The sequence below is a fragment of the Capricornis sumatraensis genome, chromosome 17 (assembly GCF_032405125.1).
Source record: "Capricornis sumatraensis isolate serow.1 chromosome 17, serow.2, whole genome shotgun sequence".
NCBI classification, from domain to species: domain Eukaryota; kingdom Metazoa; phylum Chordata; class Mammalia; order Artiodactyla; family Bovidae; genus Capricornis; species Capricornis sumatraensis.
This window is the reverse complement of record NC_091085.1, coordinates 14,250,887-14,271,210: the sequence shown is the minus strand read 5'-3', so window position 1 is coordinate 14,271,210 and position 20,324 is coordinate 14,250,887. Positions and strand designations below refer to the sequence as shown.

Below are 20,324 nucleotides of genomic sequence, written 5' to 3'. Positions count from 1 at the left end.
TGAACTGATGGGATCGGATGCCATTATCTTAGTTTTCTGAACATTGAGCTTTAAGCCAACTTTTTCACTCTCCTCTTTCACTTTCATCAAGAGGCTACTGAGTTCCTCTTCACCTTCTGCCATAAGGGTGGTATCATCTGCATACCTGAGGTTATTGATATTTCTCCCAGCAGTCTTGATTCCAGCTTGTGCTTCATCCAGCCCAGTATTTCACATGATGTTCTCTGCATGTAAGTTTAATAAACGGTGATAATATACAGCCTCGATGTACTCCTTTACCGGGTTGGAACTAGTCTGTTGTTCCAAGTCCTGTTCAAACTGTTGCTTCCTGACCTGCACACATATTTCTCAGGAGGCAGGTAAGGTGGTCTGGTATTCCCATCTCTGTTAGAATTTTCCATAGTTTGTTGTGATGCACAAGGTCAAAGGCCTTGGTGTAGTCAATAAAGCAGAGAGAGATATTTTTCTGGAACTCTCATGCTTTTTCAATGACCCAACAGATGCTCGCAATTTTGTCTCTGGTTCCTCTGCTTTTTCTAAATCCAGCTTGAACATCTGGAAGTTCTAGGTTCACGTACTGTTGAAGCCTAGCTTGGAAGATTTTGAACATTACTTTGCTAGCATGTGAGATGAGTACAACTGTGCAGTAATTAGAACATTCTTTGGCATTGCCTTTCTTTGGGATTGGAATGAAAACTGACCTTTTCCAGTTCTGTGGCCACTGCTGCCTTTTCCAAATTTGACTGGCATACTGAGTGCTGGCATACTGAATGCAGCACTTTCACAGCACTTCAACAGGAATTCCATCACCTCCACTAGCTTTGTTCACAGTGATGCTTCCTAAGGCCCACTTGACTTTGCGCTCCAGGATGTCTGGCTCTAGGTGAATGATCACACCATCATGGTTATCCGGGTCATGAAGACCTTTTTTGTACAGTTCTGTGTACTCTTGCCACCTCTTCCTAATCTCTTCTGCTTCTGTCAGGTCCAGACCGTTTCTGTCCTTTATCGTGCTCCTCTTTGCATGAAATGTTCCCTTAGTACCTCTAATTTTCTTGAGATCTCTAGTCTTTCCCATTCTATTGTTTTCCTCTGTTTCCTTGCAATGACCACTTAGGAAGGCTTTCTTATCTCTCCTTGCTATTCTTTGGAACTCTGCATTCAGATGGGTGTATCTTTCCTCTTCCCCTTTGCCTTTTGCTTCTCTTCTTTTCTCAGCTATTTGTAAAGGCTCCTCAGACAACCATTTTGCCTTTCTGCATTTCTTCTTCTAGGGGATGGTTTTGATCACCGCCTCCTGTACAACAGCACGAACCTCGGTCCATAGTTCTTCAGACACTCTATCAGATCTAATCCCTTGAATCTATTTGTCACTTTCACTGTATAATCGTAAGGGATTTGACTTAGGTCATACCTTAGGTCTAGTGGTTTTCCCTATTTTCTTCAATTTAAGTCTGACTTTTGCAAGAAGCAGATAGCAGATACAAGTTTTGAAAATAAACACGTAAACAAACATTTTATTTTATAAATTCCACATAAAATATAAAATAAGTAAAGCAGAGTAATTCTGTGATCATCACTTAATATAATCTTTAAGTACAGTTTTAACAGTATCTGATCATACTAGTAAGGAAACAAATAAGCTGTTAACATAGGATATAACTCAGTAAGAATCTGGTGTAGGTTATTTAAAATAAGCAGTTATTTCTATACATTTACCATTTAAGGTTCTTTTCTGGGCCTCGGTATTTATAAATGAGAAACTATAACCAAGTAGGATTATCCCAGAGATGCAAGGCTTGTTTAAACTTTGAACAAGAATTGCAATACACTATTCATAAAATTAAAGAGATTAAGGTTCCAAGCACCATTTATCTCCAATCCTCCCCTGTTACATTAAAATCATAGGGTCATAGGCCTATAGGTAGAATAACGTCTTCCCCCAATCTCACCAAAGATGTCCACATCCTAATCCCTGGAATGGGTGAATGGTGGCTCAGGCAGTGAAGAATCTGCCTGCAATGAGGGAGACCTGGGTTCAATCCCTGGGTCGGGAAGATCCTCTGGAGAAGGGAATGGCTATCTACTCCAGTATTCTTGCCTGGAGAATTCCATGGACAGAGCAGACTGGCAGGCTACAGTCCATGGAGTCTCAAAGAGTTGGACCTGACTAAGCAAGTCATACTAACACATCCTGGTGGGCTTAATGCAATTACAAGAGTCCTTTTTTAAAAAAGAATACTTCTTCCCTTTTCCCCCCTAATATTTATATATTTATTTGGCTGCTCTGAGTCTTAGTTGCAGCGTGCAGGGTCTTCAACCTTCGTGGTGGCATGCACGCTCTTTAGGGTTAGCATGTAAACTCTTAGTTATCGTGTGTGGGATCTAGTTCCCTGACCAGAGACTGAATACCCAGGCCCCCTGCTTTGGGAGCATGCAGTCTTGGCCACTGGACACCAGGAAGTCTCTACCAGGATCCTTATTAGAAGGAGGCATGAGGGTCAGAGTCAGAGAAGGAGGTATGACTACAAAAGCAGTAGCTGCAGGGATGCCACTGCTGGAAAGGAACAGACGCCAAGAAATGTAGATGGCGTCTAGAAGCTAGAAAAGGCAAGGAACAGACTGTCCCCAGAGGATCCAGAAGGAATGACGTCCTGCTGACATCTTGATGTTAGCCTCATGAGACCCATTTTCAGACTTCTGACCTCCAGAGCTATAAGGTAATAAATCTGTTATTTTAAGCCATTAAAATAAATAAATAAATAAGGACAAAAATAACATGATCATCTCAGTAAAAGCATAAAGAGTATTTAACAAAATCCAACAACTCTTCATGATAAAACTCTTCATGAATTAACTTCCTTAAAGAAACAAAGACCATCTACAAAAATGTGACAGCTAACATAATTGATACTGAAAAGACTGATTGCTTTCTCCCCTGAGATCAGTAAAGAAAAAAAAAAGATGTCTGCTTTCACCACTTTTTTTATTTTTAATTTTATTGAGGACACTGAAAAGGAGATCTACCTTCTTAATAGACATTAAATGGGCAACATGGTATTGTTATCTATAAACACAATGTTGTACAGCAGATCTCTAGAACTTACTCATCTTGCATAACTAAAATTTTAGAACACTGATAAGCAGTTCCTTTTTGTTCCTTTCCCCAGCCCTTGGTAACCACCATTCTACTCTTTGCTTCTCTGAGTTAGTTTTTATCTCATATAATGAAATTATATAGTATTTGCCCTTCTGTGACTGGTTTATCTCACTGGCATAATTTCCTCAAGATTCTGTACTGAGGTTCTAGCCAGGGCCATTAAGCAAAGAAAAGAAAGAAAAGATGCCCAGATTATAAAGAAAAAACTAAAATGATGGCAGTTTACAAATACATGATCATATATATATATATATATATATATAAAATGAAAAACAAATTCACTTTGATGAAGTTCAATTTGCTAAAAATGTAATACTTTTATATGAAAACTTAGAAGTAAATTGTGCTTCAAAATCATATTTATATAATCTTATATTAATATATAGAAAATGACAAGAAATACAAACACACACAAAATCAGAGCTAATAAACTACTACAGCAAGGTTGTCCTATAGAAGATAAATATATGAAAATCTATTTAGCTACCATACACAAGCAACAAACAATCTGAAAATGAAATTAAGAAATAACTCCATTTGATATGGCACATAAAAAAAGAAAATGTGACTTCTGCACAGAAAACTGCAAAAAGAAACTGAAAAAGACCTACATCAATGGAATAAAATCCCATATTCATGGATTGGAAGACTTAATACCCTAAACATGACAAATCTTTTCAAACTGATCTGTAGATATGGATGCAGTATCTATCAAAATCCCAGCTACAGTTTTGTACAAACTGACAAGTATATCTTAAATTCATACAGAAATGTAAGATGCCAAAACAATCTTGAACAGGAGCAAAATTAGAGAACTCACACTTCCTGATTCTAAAAATCTATTATAAAACCACAGTATTCAAGATGGTGCTACTGCCCTAAGAACAGATATAGTTCGATGAAACAGAATTGAGAGTCCACAGATACTTACATTTATGATCAACTGATTTTTGATGAAGCTATCAAGAAATACAATATGCAAAGAGTATTCTTCTCAGCAAATGATGCTGAGACATCTAGAAATGCAGATGCAAAGGAATACAGTTGCTCCAAATACAAAAATTAACTCAAAATGAATCAAAGATTTAAATGTAAGAGCTAAAAATACAATATTTTTATATGAAAACCAAGGAGTAAATCTTCATGAACTTGAATTAGGAAATAGGTTTTCAGATATGACACCAAAGCACAAATAAGACGACAAAATACAGACACAGTGGACTGCATCAAAGTGAGACTGTGCTCCAGAGGAAAACAGCAGGGAAGTGGCAAGACAAGCCACAGAATGGGAGATGGTATTCGCAAATCACTAATCTGACAACGTATTTGTTTCTAGAATACATTTTTAAAACTCTTAAAACTGAGATTAAGGAAAAGAGGAATGTGGATTCTTGTTCAATGAGTACAGAGTTTCAGTTTTACAGACTGACGAGTTCTGCAGCTAGGTTGCACAATGTAAAAATACTTAACACTACTGCCTAAGACAGTTAAAGTGGTAAGTTTTATGTGTATTTTACCACAATTAAATATTTTTTTAAAACCTCTTAAAACTTGACAAATAAAAAGGCAGCTCAGTTTTTAAATGGCAAAGGATGTGAATAAACATTTCTCAAAATAAGACATACAACAGCACATAAGCACACAAAAATACATTCAACATCATTAGTCATGAGGAAAAGGCAAATCAAAACCAAACCACAATGGGATAGCATTTCAAACTCACTAAAATGGCTATAAAAGTCAGATAATAACAGTTATTGGAGAGAATATAAAGATATCAAAATCCTCATACATAGCTGAGAGAATGTAAAATTATGTGGCCATGTTGGAAAGCAATCTAAAAGTTTCTCAAATAGTTAAATGTAGAGTTACCATATCACTACCAATTTCACTCTAGGACCAAACCCAAGAAAAATAAAAACACATGTGCACATAAAAGCTCGTACAGAAGGGTTCATTGCAGCATTATTCATAACAGTCGAAAGATCGACACAGCCCAATGTCCATCGACTGACAAATGGATAAACAACATGTGATATACCCACACAATATTACTTATGGAAAAAAGGAATGAACTATTAATGCATCCTACAACATGGATTGACCTCCCAGACCTGTCTCTTCTAGGTTTCTCTCCTCTTCTCGTTATTCCCCTCATGATGTCTGTTATCTTTCATTCTCTTCCCTTCCTACTCTGCAGAGCAATTTAAGTATATCCAAATTGGGGAAGGAAAAAGACCAACATGTCACTGATGTCTACCCTTATAAGAAGATGGAAAGACATAAAGGGATTTGTTTTTGATTAAAAAAATTTACTCACAAAGCCACTCATTGGAAAAAAAAAAAAGCAAAATACATAAAAATGGAAAGAACATTAAAAAAAACAATAAACAAATAGTAGAAATAAGTGAAACACTAAGTCATGACAAAACATGGTCCACTGGAGAAGGGAATGGCAAATCACTTCAGTATTCTTGCCTTGAGAACACCAGGAACTGTATGAAAAGGCAAAAAGATAGGACACTGAAAGATGAACTCCCCAGGTCTCTTGGCACCCAATATGCTGCTGGAGAAGACTAGAGAAATAACTCCAGAAAGAATGAAGAGATGGAGCCAAAGCGAAAACAATGCCTAATTGTGGATGTGACTGGTGATGGAAGTAAAACCTGATACTGTAAACAGCAATACTGCATAGGAACCTGGAATGTTAGGTCCATGAATCAAGGTAAATTGGAAGTGGTCAAACAGGAGATGGCAAGAGTGAACACTGACATTTTAGGAATCAGTGAACTAAAATGGACAGGAGTGGGCAAATTTAATTCAGATGACCATTATATCTACTACTGTGGGCAAAAATCCCTTAGAAGAAATGAAGTAGCCCTCACAGTCAACAAGAGTCCAAAATGCAGTACTTCGGTGCAATCTCAAAAATGACAATGATCTCTGTTCATTTCCAAAGCAAACCATTCATTATCACAGCAATCCAAGTGTATGCCCCAACCAGTAATGCTGAAGAAGCTGAAGTTGAACAGTTCTACAAGACCTTCTAGAACTAACACCCAGAGAAGACTGGAATGCAAAAGTAGGAAGTCAAGAGATAACTGAAGTAACAGACAAATTTGGCCTTGCTTTTTATCACAGCAACTATTAAAAACGTAGCTATTCAAAAATATGGTAACAACAAAAGAAATGCAGCATAAGTTAAAGTTGAAACTGAGCTAGCAGTTTGCACAGTGCCCCATATATAGCAAGTATACTATGCTTCCCGTAAAACTTTAAAATGTGCTTTGGACTCCTGAGATTTCCTTAAGGAACCCTTGGTTAGTCTCACATGCAGTTTATTAACCCTAGTTATAAGCTGCCACATGCATCACCCATCTATAAATCAAGCTCAGTAACACTGATTAAGCAGTGAACATCAAGTAAAGTACCTTGTATCCCAGGCCCAACTGATAAATAGCGAAAATCTGAGCAGCATTAAGAGCTTCACTGAAAAGGTAAACTGCAGTCATCTGACCACAGAATACTCTGTTAGCATCTGCTGTTTCTGATGAGCCCAGGAAACACTTGTCAAAGGTCTGTGAAAGAAAACAGAAAATTTTACTAGAGAAAAAACAAAAAAATTGTCTCCTCCAGAATTAATAACAACCTATACTGGTATAAATATTTTGTCCTTTCTAAAATATAATCTGATTAGATTAAAATTTCATTTAGCATTTCACTTCATTCATTCCCATTTGGTGTAGAGATCAGGAAAGACATCACAGAAAAACAGACAAGTTCTCCAAAGTACAATAAACAGAACTTGATGACAAAATGGACGTAGGAAATGGAGTCAGGAAAATCATTATGGACTCTGTAGGTTCATACTTGGGAAACCAAAGAAGCAGATAGAAGAGCAGGCTTTGGAGCAATGAGCAAAATCATGAGTTAACTTTCAGCCATGTAGTGAATGTGTCTTTTCTGTAAACTAATGTGGGTGAAGAAGGAATTGCCAACAGGGTTCTCTATGGTTAGAAGCTAAGACTGTAAAGATGGTTTCTGTAGACATCAAGATACAAATAATAGGTTAAGTCACGGGAGTAGATGCAATCTCGCAAAAGGAAGGTGTAAATTCAGAAAATCAGGTGTATGCTTTTCTTATTTACATAGAAAATCTCTCTTAGTAACATCTAGGTTGCAGAGATCACACATAAATTTACACCTATGCAGCAAGAAGGAAAAGAAATGCTTGATATCTTTTAAAAGTATTTTATACCATGGAACTATTAGGAAGGCTGCTGAAAAATGTGTATGTTGACATTAAGGAATATAAAAAATTTTTAACACTTGGATTATGAAGACAAATGACCTAGGTCAAATAACTGACTCCCATGCTGCTGATTTTGGCAAATTCCTTAATCCCTCTGTGCTCAGTTTCACCTGTAAAGATTACCACAGTACTTATCCCACAAGGTTACAGAAAGTAAAAGTATTTATTACAATGCCTGCAATGCTCAGCAAAGATTAATGTAAGAAAAAAAAAAAAAACAGGTTGAAAGGCAATATATATATTTGATCTCTAATTAAAAAAAAAACTAACAGTTAACATTTATTGAGCAGTTATTCTACATAAGTCACTCTTCTAATGGATTTCTGAACAGTAGCTCATCAATCAACATTCTGAGATAGGTACTATTTTACACCCTTTTTAGGTGGAGCAAAGGGCTTCCCACGGAGCATAGCAATAAAGAATCACCTGCAACACAGGAGCTTCGGGAGAAATGGGTTCAATCCCTGGGTTGGGAAGATCCCCTAGAGTAGGAAACGGCAACCCATTCCAATATTCTTGCCTGGAAAATTCCATGGACAGAGTAGCCTATGCAGGCAGGCTACAGTTCAGGGGGTCGCAGAAAATCAGACAGAACTGAGTGACTGAGCACACTCACACAAAAGAGAAACCTCATGCCTAACAAATTAAGTAAAGTCATAGTCAGGAAGGGATTCAAACCCAAGTCTAACAATCCAAGCTCTTAAGGTTAGTATTTCAAAATATGTAAATATGCATAGATTAGGATAACTGGAGTTAATAGTGAATGGGTATTGCAAGTTTGTATTCATTTTCCGGATCCATAATTTTTCAAGGTTTCTATTAAAAATGTAATGTGGGAGGGAGGGAGAACATTTTGAATATAATTCTAACTTATGGATCTCTTATTGAACCTTGAAAATATTATAAAAAAATAGTTATCTATAGCAGCTATGAATTATATGGAAAATTTATAAGCCTATTTCACCTAACTCATTCATAAAAATGATCAGAACCCTGCAGTAAAACTCTGAGGTTTAATTTGATCAATGGACCAATGACACAAATACTTTCAAGATATACTCACTGCTACCTATGAATCATTGTCTCTACCCTATCCAGAACAATTTTATAACAAGGACTGAGTAATATCTTATGTGACATATTAGCACATTTCCACTCTCTTAATATATTACATGTTAGCCAAACTACAATTATAAAAAATCCACCACTGTAATGTTCTAAAATTTATATTCAATATAAAATATATTTTTCTTATTTAAATGTAACTTTCTCAAACTACTTACATCACTCGTGTTGACAAACCATGTTATCTCTCCATAGGAAGCAAGCTCACCATTCACATAACATCGAAGCTCACTGTTCTTCCACCGGTTATAAATGTGCACTATAGTTACCATATACCACTGGATAAGCAAACAGTTAAAAAAAAAAAGATAATGATTTTTCCAACAATTCAACCACACTGATAAAAACAAGCAAAAATCAAATGCTAAATTACAGTGAAATCTAGAACTAAAATAAGACTACTTTTATTAAATTCAATATTCTACCCCTGGAATAATATTGATTCAAGGGAACTCTCTCAACAAATAATAGCTTACCCATGAAATTATTTTTCTAACTTTTCATTATGAAAATTTTTTAAAGGTAAAAAGCTTAATAGAAACTCTCTCACCATCCCACAACTGTCAACATTTTGTCATGTTGTTTTATCTATTTACTGATCTACATATAGATGTTCCTTTTGTTAATAAACCATTCATTAATTTCTAAATGTTAAGGTAGAAAAGCAAATACATATATTTTCACTTGTATTTCCCTTAAACTCTAGAAACAGCTAAATATTCACTCTTTTCATTGTCCAAATCAGAGAGGTTAACAACTGTCCAGCAATTTACACTTCATTTTCTGAACCAGCTTAAGAACAGAATTATGATTTATCACAGCATTCTGAAGGTTAGAACAGTATGGTAACATAACTATGACTCATAAGATCACATACCTTTTGTGGCTTGAAATCAAATTTCACACAGTGTTGAAAGCCTTTTCCTTTTGACTTTATTGATGTTATAATTAAACATCCCCCAACAAAGTGAGCAGAATAACCAAGACCTTTACTGGTTCTGAAACTATAAAAAATAAGTTTTCATTTCATCTACAAATATTATTCTCATTTTTCAAAATAAAGTAACAACACTAAGTTACAGAAATACATACCAATACAAATATGGTTTATCTTTATCCACATTGATGTTATTTACAGGATCCATTCTAAGCCAGGTATGAAATGTAAAACCATTCTGGTATGGCCATTTGGCTATAGGAGGTAATGCAATAGCCTAAAGGGAAAAAATTTGAGTTACTGACTCACAATGAAAAATTCTGTTACTGAAATCACGAGAATGAGACCTTACATGCTACATGTATTTCTACCGTATATCAGTCTACATGCAAAAGTAGTCTCTTCATCTGAAAGATTTTCATTAACTTCTAAATTATTCAAAACACAGATTAATGATGTTAATTTAGTTAAACAGAAACATTCCAAGTGATCTCTGACACACTAATCTTACTGCTTCATTTCTTACAATGAACATATGTAAAGAGATTCCAATGAAAAGAGACAGGTAGTGATATCAAAGGAAATTTGTTGCTGAAATGTTAAATAAAGTAATGAAGAAAGATGCAGAAGGAAAGAAAACAGTTAAGTAAAAAGCATAGAATGTAATTTTTTAACAGAAAATACAAAGCTGAAGAGGATTCATTCATAACATTTTTTATAACATTTTAAAGTTATATTCATAAGTGACTGTATAGGTAATTTTACCACTTGGCTTAAATTTTAATTTAAAAATAAAATAAAGCAAGGACCCTAATGTCTTCAAAACAAACTTGAAAAAGAAAAGTTGGAGGTCCAGACTACCAATTTTTTTTTTTTTAATTGGTGGAAAACTGCTTTATAATATTGTGTTGGTTTCCACTGTACAACAATGCTAATCAGTCATAACTATAAATATATCCTTCCCTCCTGAGCCTCCCTCCCCTCCCCCATTTCATCCCCTAAGCCATCACAGAGTGCTAGGCTGGTCTCCGTCTTATTTAGCAACTTCCCATTAACTACAGTTGTACAATGGAATATTACTCAGCCATAAAAAGGAATGAATTTAAGTCAGTTGTACTGAGGTTAATGAACATAGAGCCTCTTAAACAGAATAAAGCAAGTCAAAAAGAGGAAAACAAATATACTATATTAACACATAAATGTGGAATCTAGAAAAATGGTACTGATGAACTTAGTACAGAATGGACTTGTGAACACAGCAGGGGAAGATGAGGATGGGACCAATTAAGAAAACAGCACTGACGTATATACACTATCATGTGTAAAGTAAATAGTGGGAAGTTGCTAACTAGCACAGATTACCGAATCTAAAACCTATAATACGAAGATACAGTGCTGAAAGCTGTGGGGTATTGGCATAAAGATAGAGACATAGACCAATGAAGTAGAAGAGACAGCCATAAGTAAGCCCTCATCTTTGTGGTCTTGATTTTTAACAAGAGCATCAAGACAGCTGAATGAACAAATGCACTGAGAAAACTAGTATTTACATGCTAGAGTATGAAGTTGACCACTTCCTTATATGATACACAAAAGACTAACCCCAAATCAATCACATTCACATTTCACAAATGTGAAAGCTAAAACTAGAAAACTCTTATAAGAAAAAATTAGAGTAAATCTTCATGACCCTGAGACAGATAAAATCTTAATAATGTACAAGAGAAAAAAATACATGAACTGGACTTCATTAAAATTAAAAACTTTTGTGCCTTAAAGGATACTATCAAGAAAGGGACAGCCCAAAAGAACAGGAGAAAATATTTGAAAATTCTTTATCTGATAAGAAGCTTATATCCAGAAGAATATATAAAGAATTGTTACAAATGCAATAAATAGACAAATACAGTTTTTAAGTGGGCAAAATATCTGACTGGACATAGCTCCAAAGAACATCTGCAAATAGCCAATAAGAACATGAAATGATGCTCGGCATCATCAGTCATTCAGTTCAGTTGCTCAGTCGTGTCCGATTCTTTGCGACCCCATGAATCGCAGCACGCCAGGCCTCCCTGTTCATCACCAACTCCCAGAGTTCACTCAAACTCACATCCATCGAGTCCGTGATGCCATCCAGCCATCTCATCCTCTGTCGTCCCCTTCTCCTCCTGTCCCTAATCCCTCCCAGCATCAGAGTCTTTTCCAATGAGTCAACTCTTCGCATGAGGTGGCCAAAGTATTGGAGGTTCAGCTTTAGCATCATTCCCTCAAAGAAATCCCAGGGCTGATCTCCTTCAGAATGGACTGGTTGTATCTCCTTGCAGTCCAAGGGACTCTCAAGAGTCTTCTCCAACACCACAGTTCAAAAGCATCAATTCTTCGGTGCTCAGCTTTCTTCACAGTCCAACTCTCGCATCCATACATGACCACTGGAAAAACCTTGACTAGACGGACCTTTGTTGGCAAAGTAATGTCTCTGCTTTTCAATATGCTATCTAGGTTGGTCATAACTTAGGAAATGCAAATCAAAATCTCAACAAGATGTTACTTAACACAACTAGGATCGCTATAATCAAAAAGACAGACATTAACAAGTGTTGGTAAGCAAGTGGAGAAACTAGAAACCTCCTAAACTGATGGTGAGATTATAAAATAAATACAGTCACTTTGGAAAAACAATATGGGAGTACCTAAGTGGTTGAACGTAAGACAACATGGCTCAGCAGTTCTACTACTACATTTCCAAGAGAAATGAAAACATGTGTCCATATAAAAACTTACAAATAAAAGCCCATAGAGCATTTCCAAAAAGTAGAATGCAACTATCCACTAATGAAAGAATAGTTAGGTGAGATGGGGACGGAGATGGGAGGGAAGTTCAAAAGGGAAGGGATATATGTATACCTATGGCTGACTCATGTTGAGGTTTGACAGAAAACAAAAAAATTCTGAAAAGCAATTATCCTTCAACTAAAAAAGTAAATTTAAAAAATAATTAAACAAAATGTGGTATATTCTTATATTAGAATATTAGGCAACAAAAGGAGTGTAGCACTGATACATCCTACAACATTAATGTCTCTTAAAAACAGCAGTGTTAAATGTAAAAAGCCAATCACAAATTCCAGACATCATATAATTCCATTTGCATGAACTGCCCAAAATAGACAAATTCAAAGAAACAAAAAGTAGAACAGTAGTTGCCTAGGCAGGGAGTCTGGAGTGAAATGTGCAGTGACTGCTCATGAGTGCAGGGTTTCTTTTGAGGGTAATGAACATGTTTTCCCAGTGGTCATGTATGGCTGTGAGAGTTGGCCTGTGAAGAAGGCTGAGCGCCTAAGAATTGATGCTTTTGAACTGTGGTGTTGGAGAAGACTCTTGAGAGTCCCTTGGACTGCAAGGAGATAAAACCAGTCCATTCTAAAGGAGATCAGTCCTGGGTATTCATTGGAAAGAATGATGCTAAAGCTGAACCTCCAATACTTTGCCCACCTCATGCGAAGAGTTGACTCATTGGAAAAGACCCTGATACTGGGAGGGATTGGGGGCAGGAAGAAAAGGGGATGACAGAGGATGAGATGGCTGGATGGCATCACCGACTTGATGGACGTGAGTCTGAGTGAACTCCGGGAGATGGTGATTGACAGGGAGGCCTGGCGTGCTGCGACTCATGGGGTCGCAAAGAGTCAGACACAATTGAGCGACTGAACTGAACTGAAAATTAATTGTAATAATGGCTGCACAAACTGATGAACACAACCATTCACTGTATGTACACTTTAAATGACAGAAATGTCTGATATGGGATTTGCAACTCAATAAAGCTGTTAAAAAAAAAGATCATACTAAAAGCTTTTCTTTTCTTGTTTTAACACTGTACATACGCCTTTACGTTGACATCATATATACACATATTTTTTATAAGACATTTCATAAAACATGAAAAACATCATAGAGCCAAATCTATCTAATAACACTATTGAGACTTCAAAAGGCTGATTTAAAATGAATGTTGTATTAAGGAAAAAAATAATACATACTCTTTGTATATGTATGTTCTCTCTCAATCAAACATGAAAGTATAGGATGTGAAAGCTTGGTAAAAGTAATTTACCCATGAATAACTTCCCTTTAAAAGCTTGTTTAAGGGGGAAAAAAATGAGTCAATGAATATATTTCAAACATCTATTCTCTGAAAGCTCCAAAAGTTGTGAGGTTCAACTGGCCGAATTTCAAGATACATACAAGAAAATGTAATGGACATGTAACAATCTCAAAGAAATATAAATAATAAACTTAAAACATGCATAAAAAAAAGGTTTCTCTAATAAGAATACTTTTATCTCCTAAGAATACTTTTTTATGCTGGGAGACAAATGATAAACTCAATGCCAAGTGAGCAAACTATTCTGGAAAGCTTCAAATCTAAAACAGTTATTAAGGAAAAACTAGAAAAAATAACATGAGCGATAAAACCTTCCAAAGAAAACTGTACAATGTTTGTGAAACACTCAAATATCATAAATGTTCTTTTAAAACACTCTCTTCTTTCTGCAGATATTGCCTGACTACACAGAGGCCATAAAAGGTAGGATATTACGAGAACAAAAATAAAAAATGAATAAAAGATAACTTTAAAACACTTGCTTATAACAGGCAGACCGATGTAATAAAGAGGATGTGAAAAAGCTTCCATGAATAACACATATATATTATATAATGTAATCATATAATATTTTGAAACATTACAGATATTACTGCCATACATTGTCTTATGTGTAAAGTGACTAACAGTTTACAAGAATGCTGAGACTGATACAATATGGAAACTCACAAGTCAGAAAAACCTGCCTAGAAAGTTTCTCAGTTACTCTCAACTTACACATCAGGTGCAAAAGAAACAGAACTAAGGAAATGTAACACTAAAGAAAAGATGAAAGTGAAAGTGCTCTACATAAATTTCTATTTCAGAATGCAGAGATAAAAATTCATAAGAAAACATGGCTTATGTTAAAAAGAATTGGGTTCTTACTCCATTGAGACCCCAAGGGGTGAATGCGCAGCTTTCTTAGTTTCTTAAAGCCCCTATTTCTTCCCCTCTAAAACAGTCAGGAGAAAGGAACAGGCAGTACTGTTTTAAGGATTGAGTTAGGCTGTATACAGTTTTCACCCAACACAGAACCTGTCAAGAGTGCTTATAGGGCCAGACTTTCAGGAGGCAAAGGGAAGAGCTTCATATGATTTCCTCATTGAGATCTACTTACTGCAGCGCTCTTTCCTGGAAAGTTGAAAAAGGCATCAGGACCATACTTCTGTGGCATGTGCTTTAACACAGACAGCAACTTTCCAGCATGCGGAGGCTATGAAAATAATCAGTGATTCATTAGCCACATTACTCACCATAGAACAAAAATACATACTTTTAATACAGACATACTTGAATATACCCCAAAATAATAATTCCATAAGCTAAAAAAGCATATATAATATCCAAAAAAGGGTATTTTCAATTATCTTAAAAAAATAAATGCACTCTATGCCACTGTTCTGTGGAAGGTGCTAGAAAAATATGAGCTGGCAGTATTTGACACACAGCACTTCACTGCAGCAAAAACGACGTTTTAAAATTACAAACTACATCATCCCACCTCTCATCCCTTTTTAAAACACTTTTTAATCTCACCAAAGAATAATGCTTATCAAATCCCATTGTTAAAGGCACTTTAAAAACAGTAAAATATTTTAGCCTCATAACCACGCGAGGGGTTATTATCATCCCATTTTACAAAGGAGAAATTTGAGGCAGAGGAACATATCCAAGGTCATACAGGTAGTAAGTGGGATGAGAACTCAATCTGATTCCAGAGTCCAAGCTTTTAATCACTACACTTTCAACTTTATATAACTCTATCTCTCCAGTAGCTTCTCACTGCCTTTAAAAGAAAAGACCAGAATCCTTAACATGACCCAAAAGATCCTTAACTGCACTCCATCTATAATGACTTTTTCCCGTAACAGAGCCTGAGCACAAACTATTCTCCTTAAAATGTTCTCATGAGGACTATTCACCACTCCCAGCCCTCCCCTGCCTTAACTAAAGAAATCTCCCCATCCTTTAAGCTCATCTTAATGGTCACTTCCCAGGGCACTCTGTCCTGACCTCGGAAAACAGATCAAATCTCCCTACCATATATCATTCTACAACATGTTTCTACTATGGAGCATGTATAAAAGTTGTAACATTACATTTGTTTGGTTAATGACTCTTTGATCCACAAGTCTCCTCTAATGCTTTCAACAACCAACAGCTAAAACAAAAAGGTGTATTTACATTTGCAAGGAAAAGCAAAGGACAAGATAATAATTTAAATCGGTTTGCAAGCAAATAGAATAATGTGTAGTGCATTCCTCTTAAAAGTTAAAATTCAAAACAGTGTCAAACTACAAATGAAATCACAGTCTTGCCTTCATCTTATTGGGTAGTTGGTCTAAATTATCATGAATAACTATCTAGGGGCTTCCCTGGTGGCCCAGCGGTAAAGACTCTGCCTGCCAATGCAGAAGACATGGGTTTGATCCCTGATCTGGGAAGATTCCACATGCTGCAGAGCAACTAAGCCCGTGCACCACAACTACTGAGTCCTCGTACCACAACTACTGAAGCCCCATCACCCAAGAGCCTGTGCTCCCCAACAGGAGAAGCCACGACAACGAGAACCCTGCTCACCAGAACCAGAGAAAAGCCTGAGCGGCAACAGAGACCCACCCAGCACAGCCAAAAAAAACCTAGCTAAAACAGTTTGGCAATCTTTCATCCAAAACCTAAGTGGCAAGTGGCATTAACAAGCTTGATCATGAAATTTTCACCTAACCACATTGTTCAATTATGAAAGTGTAATAAGTTACTATAATCACATTGTTTTAAGTAAATTCTAAAATGAAATTACCAAAAATAATCTACAGTCAAAAATAAAAATATACTATTGTAACAGTTCATCTACAGAAATCATGCCTCAAATTTTCCTTTTTTATCAACCTATTAAAAAGGACACAAGAGTAGCACTTTGCTCCACAGATGCTGCTAGGGGGCTGTATGCTAGGAAAACCTCTCAGAAAATAATTTTAGTATTCATATTTCAAGAATCATTGGAAAGTGATACACTAGTTCCATACGTAAAAATCTATGCTGAAGTAATAATCAAAAAGGCAAACACACACTTAAATACAGGGATTTTTTCACTGCATTAATGTGATACCAAAGCTACATAATAACTGGTTTTATTAACAGTTGATTATTTTTTCCCTCTATCCCCTATAAGTTAAGTCAAGTCGCTCGCTCAGTCGTGTCTGACTCTTTGCGACCCTGTGGACTGTAGCCCACCAGACTCCTCCGTCCATGGGATTCTCCAGGCAAGAATATTGGGGTGAGTTGCCATTTACTTCTCCAGGGGATCTTCCCAACCCAGGGATCGAACCCAGGTCTCCCGCTTTGCAGGTAGACGCTTTAACCTCTGAGCCACCAGGGAAGCCCTATCCCCTATAACTATACCCTTAACATCAATGTGTTTAATCTGTCTTTTTAACATTTATTTATTTGGCTGCATCAGGCGTCCTGCAGGATCTTTCAATATAACACAGATTTTCTGCAATAGCTGCAGTGCACAGACTAGTTGCTCTTCAGAATGTGGGATCCCAACATTGCAAGGTAGATTCTAAATCACTGGATCACCAAGGAAATCCTGCTTAATCGTTTTATATGTTGACCTTCAAAAATGTGTATCTGTGTGATTACACTTAAAATTTAAAAGATGTTGGGTTATATATATTAGATACTATATATTAGAAAATATATGTGTAACCCAACATCTTTTAAATTTTAAGTATAATCTTTACTTAAATTTTAAGTATAATTCTGAAAGATATGGGAATACCAGACCACCTGACCTGCCTCTTGAGAAACCTATATGCAGGTTAGGAAGCAACAGTTAGAACTGGACATGGAACAACAGACTGGTTCCAAATAGGAAAAGGAGTACGTCAAGGCTGTATATTGTCATCCTGTTTATTTAACTTCTGTGCAGAGTACATCATGAGAAACGCTGGGCTGGAGGAAGCACAAGCTAGAATCAAGATGGCTGGTAGAAATGTCAATAACCTCAGCTATGCAGATGACACCACCCTTATGACAGAAAGTGAAGAAGAACTAAAGAGCCTCTTGATGAAAGTGAAAGAGGAGAGTAAAAAAGTTAGCATAAAGATCAACATTCAGAAAACTAAGACCATGGCATGTGGTCCCATCACTTCATGGCAAATAGATGGGGCAACAGTGGAAACAGTGGCTGATTTTATTTTGGAGGGCTCCAAAATCACTGCAGATGGTGACTGCAGCCATGAAATTAAAAGACGCTTACTCCTTGGAAGGAAAGTTATGACCAATCTAGACAGCATATTAAAAAGCAGAGACATTACTTTGCCAAAAAAGGTCCATCTAGTCAAGGCTATGATTTTTCCAGTGGTCATGTATGGATGTGAGAGTTGGACTATAAAGAAAGCTGAGCACAGAAGAATTGATGCTTTTGAACTGTGATGTTGGAGGAGACTCTTGAGAGTCCCTTGGACTTTAAGGAGGTCCAACCAGTCCATCCTAGAGGAGATCAGTCCTGGGTGTTCAATGGAAAGACTGATGCTAAAGCTGAAACTCCAATACTTTGGCCACCTGATGCGAACAGCTGACTCATTTGAAAAGACCCTGATGCTGGAAAAGATTGAGGCAGGAGGAGAAGGGGACGACAAAGGATGAGATGATTGGATGGCATCATCGACTCAATGAACATGAGTTTGGGTAAACTCCGGGAGTTGGTAATGGACAGGGAAGCCTGGAGTGCTGTGGCTCATGGGGTTGCAAAGAGTCAGACACGACTGAGCGACTGAAATAAACTGAACTAAAATTATACTTTAATTTTAAATATAATCAATATATAGTCAAGACTGTATATTGTCACCTTGCTTATGTAACTTCTATACAGATTACATCATGCAAAATGCCAGACTAGATGAAGTATTAGCTGGAATCAAGATTGCCAGGAGAAATATCAATAATCTTGGATATGCAGATGACAACATCATTATGGCAGAAAGCCAAGAGGAACTAAAGAGCCTCTTGATGAAGTAAAAGAAGAGAATGTAAAAGCTAGCTTAAAACTCAACATTCAAAAAACGAAGATCATGGCATCCGGTCCTATCACTTCATGGCAGATAGATAGGGAAACAGTGACAGACTTCATTTTCTTGGGCACCAAAATCACTGCAGGTAGTGACTGCAGCCATGAAATTACTTGCTCCTTGGAAGAAAAGTTATGACCAACATAGACAGCATATTAAAGAGCAGAGACATTCATTACTTTGCCAACAAAGGTCGATCTAGTCAAATCTTTGGTTTTTCCAGTGGTCATGTACGGATGTAAGAGTTGGACTATAATGAAAGCTGAGTGCAGAAGAATTGATGCTTTTGAACTGTGGTGTTGGAGAAGACTCTTGAGAGCCCTTGGACTGCAAGGAGATCCAACCAGTCCATCCTAAAGGAAATCAGTCCTGAATATTCATTGGAAGGACTGATGCTGAAGCTGAAACTCCAATACTTTGACCACCTGATGCAAAGAACTGACTCATTGGAAAAGTTCTGATGCTGGGAAAGATTGAAGACAGAAGGAGAAGGGGACGACAGAGGATGAGATGGTTGGAAGACATCACCAACTTGATGGACCTGACTTTGAGCAGGCTCCGGGAGTTGGTGATGGACAGGGAAGCCTGGCGTGCTCCAGTCCATGGGGTCACAAAGAGACAGACACGACCAAGCAACTGAACTGACTGGGTTAGATATATCATTCTATTTTTCACTTTCTTCCTGCTTTTTGATATCTATTCATTTTACTCGATGAGCTAAGTTGCTTCAGTCATATCCAATTCTTTGTGAACCTTAGCCGATCATGGGCTATGGGCTATGATCCACAGCCCATCAGCTTCCTCTGTCCATGGGTTTCTCCAGGCAACAATACTGGAGTGGGTTGCCATGCCCTCCTCCAGAGGACCTTCCCAACCCAGGGATCAAACCCACATCTCTTATGTCTCCTTCATTGGTAGGCACTAGAGCCACCTGGGAAGTCCATTTTACTCTACGCATTAATTCTACCTGCTATATAATAATCTATTCTACGCATCTAATACACTTACCTAGCTACTCTCCTAAGATAAACGTACATGTTGACAATTCACTGCCATCAAAAATAATGCTTCTGAACATCCTCAGAGGTTAAAAATAACTGTCCTCCACTTATACTTGCTATTTTCCAATTTATAATTCTTGATACTACTGATATCACATATCAATATTGTTTTAATCTGAACATCTCTAATTATTAGTGGTTTAGCATATATTTGATTATGGGGTTTCTATCCCTGAAAATGAATATCTGTTCATATTCTTTGCTATTTTCTTATAGTTTTCTCTATACACCAATATAATAAAAATATTTTAATTATATATTCAGAATAAATTATTTGAAGATAAACCAGTATTCTTCTGAACATGACACAGCAACAGGACCTACAAAAACCAAGTCACCATAAACAACTAGAAAACTGGACAAAATGTACGAAACTAAAACTGTTTTCAGACATGGAAAAGAGGTAGCTCAAGACTGTGATCCTTGAGAAAGGGAAAGAAAACGAGCCATGATATTCCCAGACTTTTCAGTTGGAGTCAATTTCCATATCACAGATCACTGCACGGG

The 20,324-nt window shown here is 36.8% G+C and overlaps 1 protein-coding gene across 1 annotated transcript in view; it reads right to left on the bottom strand.

Moving 5' to 3' along the window:
• LRBA (LPS responsive beige-like anchor protein) overlaps positions 1-20,324 on the bottom strand; it is a 746,329-nt gene that overhangs the window by 640,491 nt on the left and 85,514 nt on the right. The window contains exons 4-8 of the mRNA XM_068990001.1: positions 14,799-14,894; positions 9,690-9,811; positions 9,475-9,601; positions 8,756-8,875; positions 6,592-6,738 (exon numbers count right to left, since the gene is read on the bottom strand). Of these exons, the coding sequence (XP_068846102.1) occupies positions 6,592-6,738; positions 8,756-8,875; positions 9,475-9,601; positions 9,690-9,811; positions 14,799-14,894 (612 nt within the window). The remainder of the gene's footprint in view (positions 1-6,591; positions 6,739-8,755; positions 8,876-9,474; positions 9,602-9,689; positions 9,812-14,798; positions 14,895-20,324) is intronic.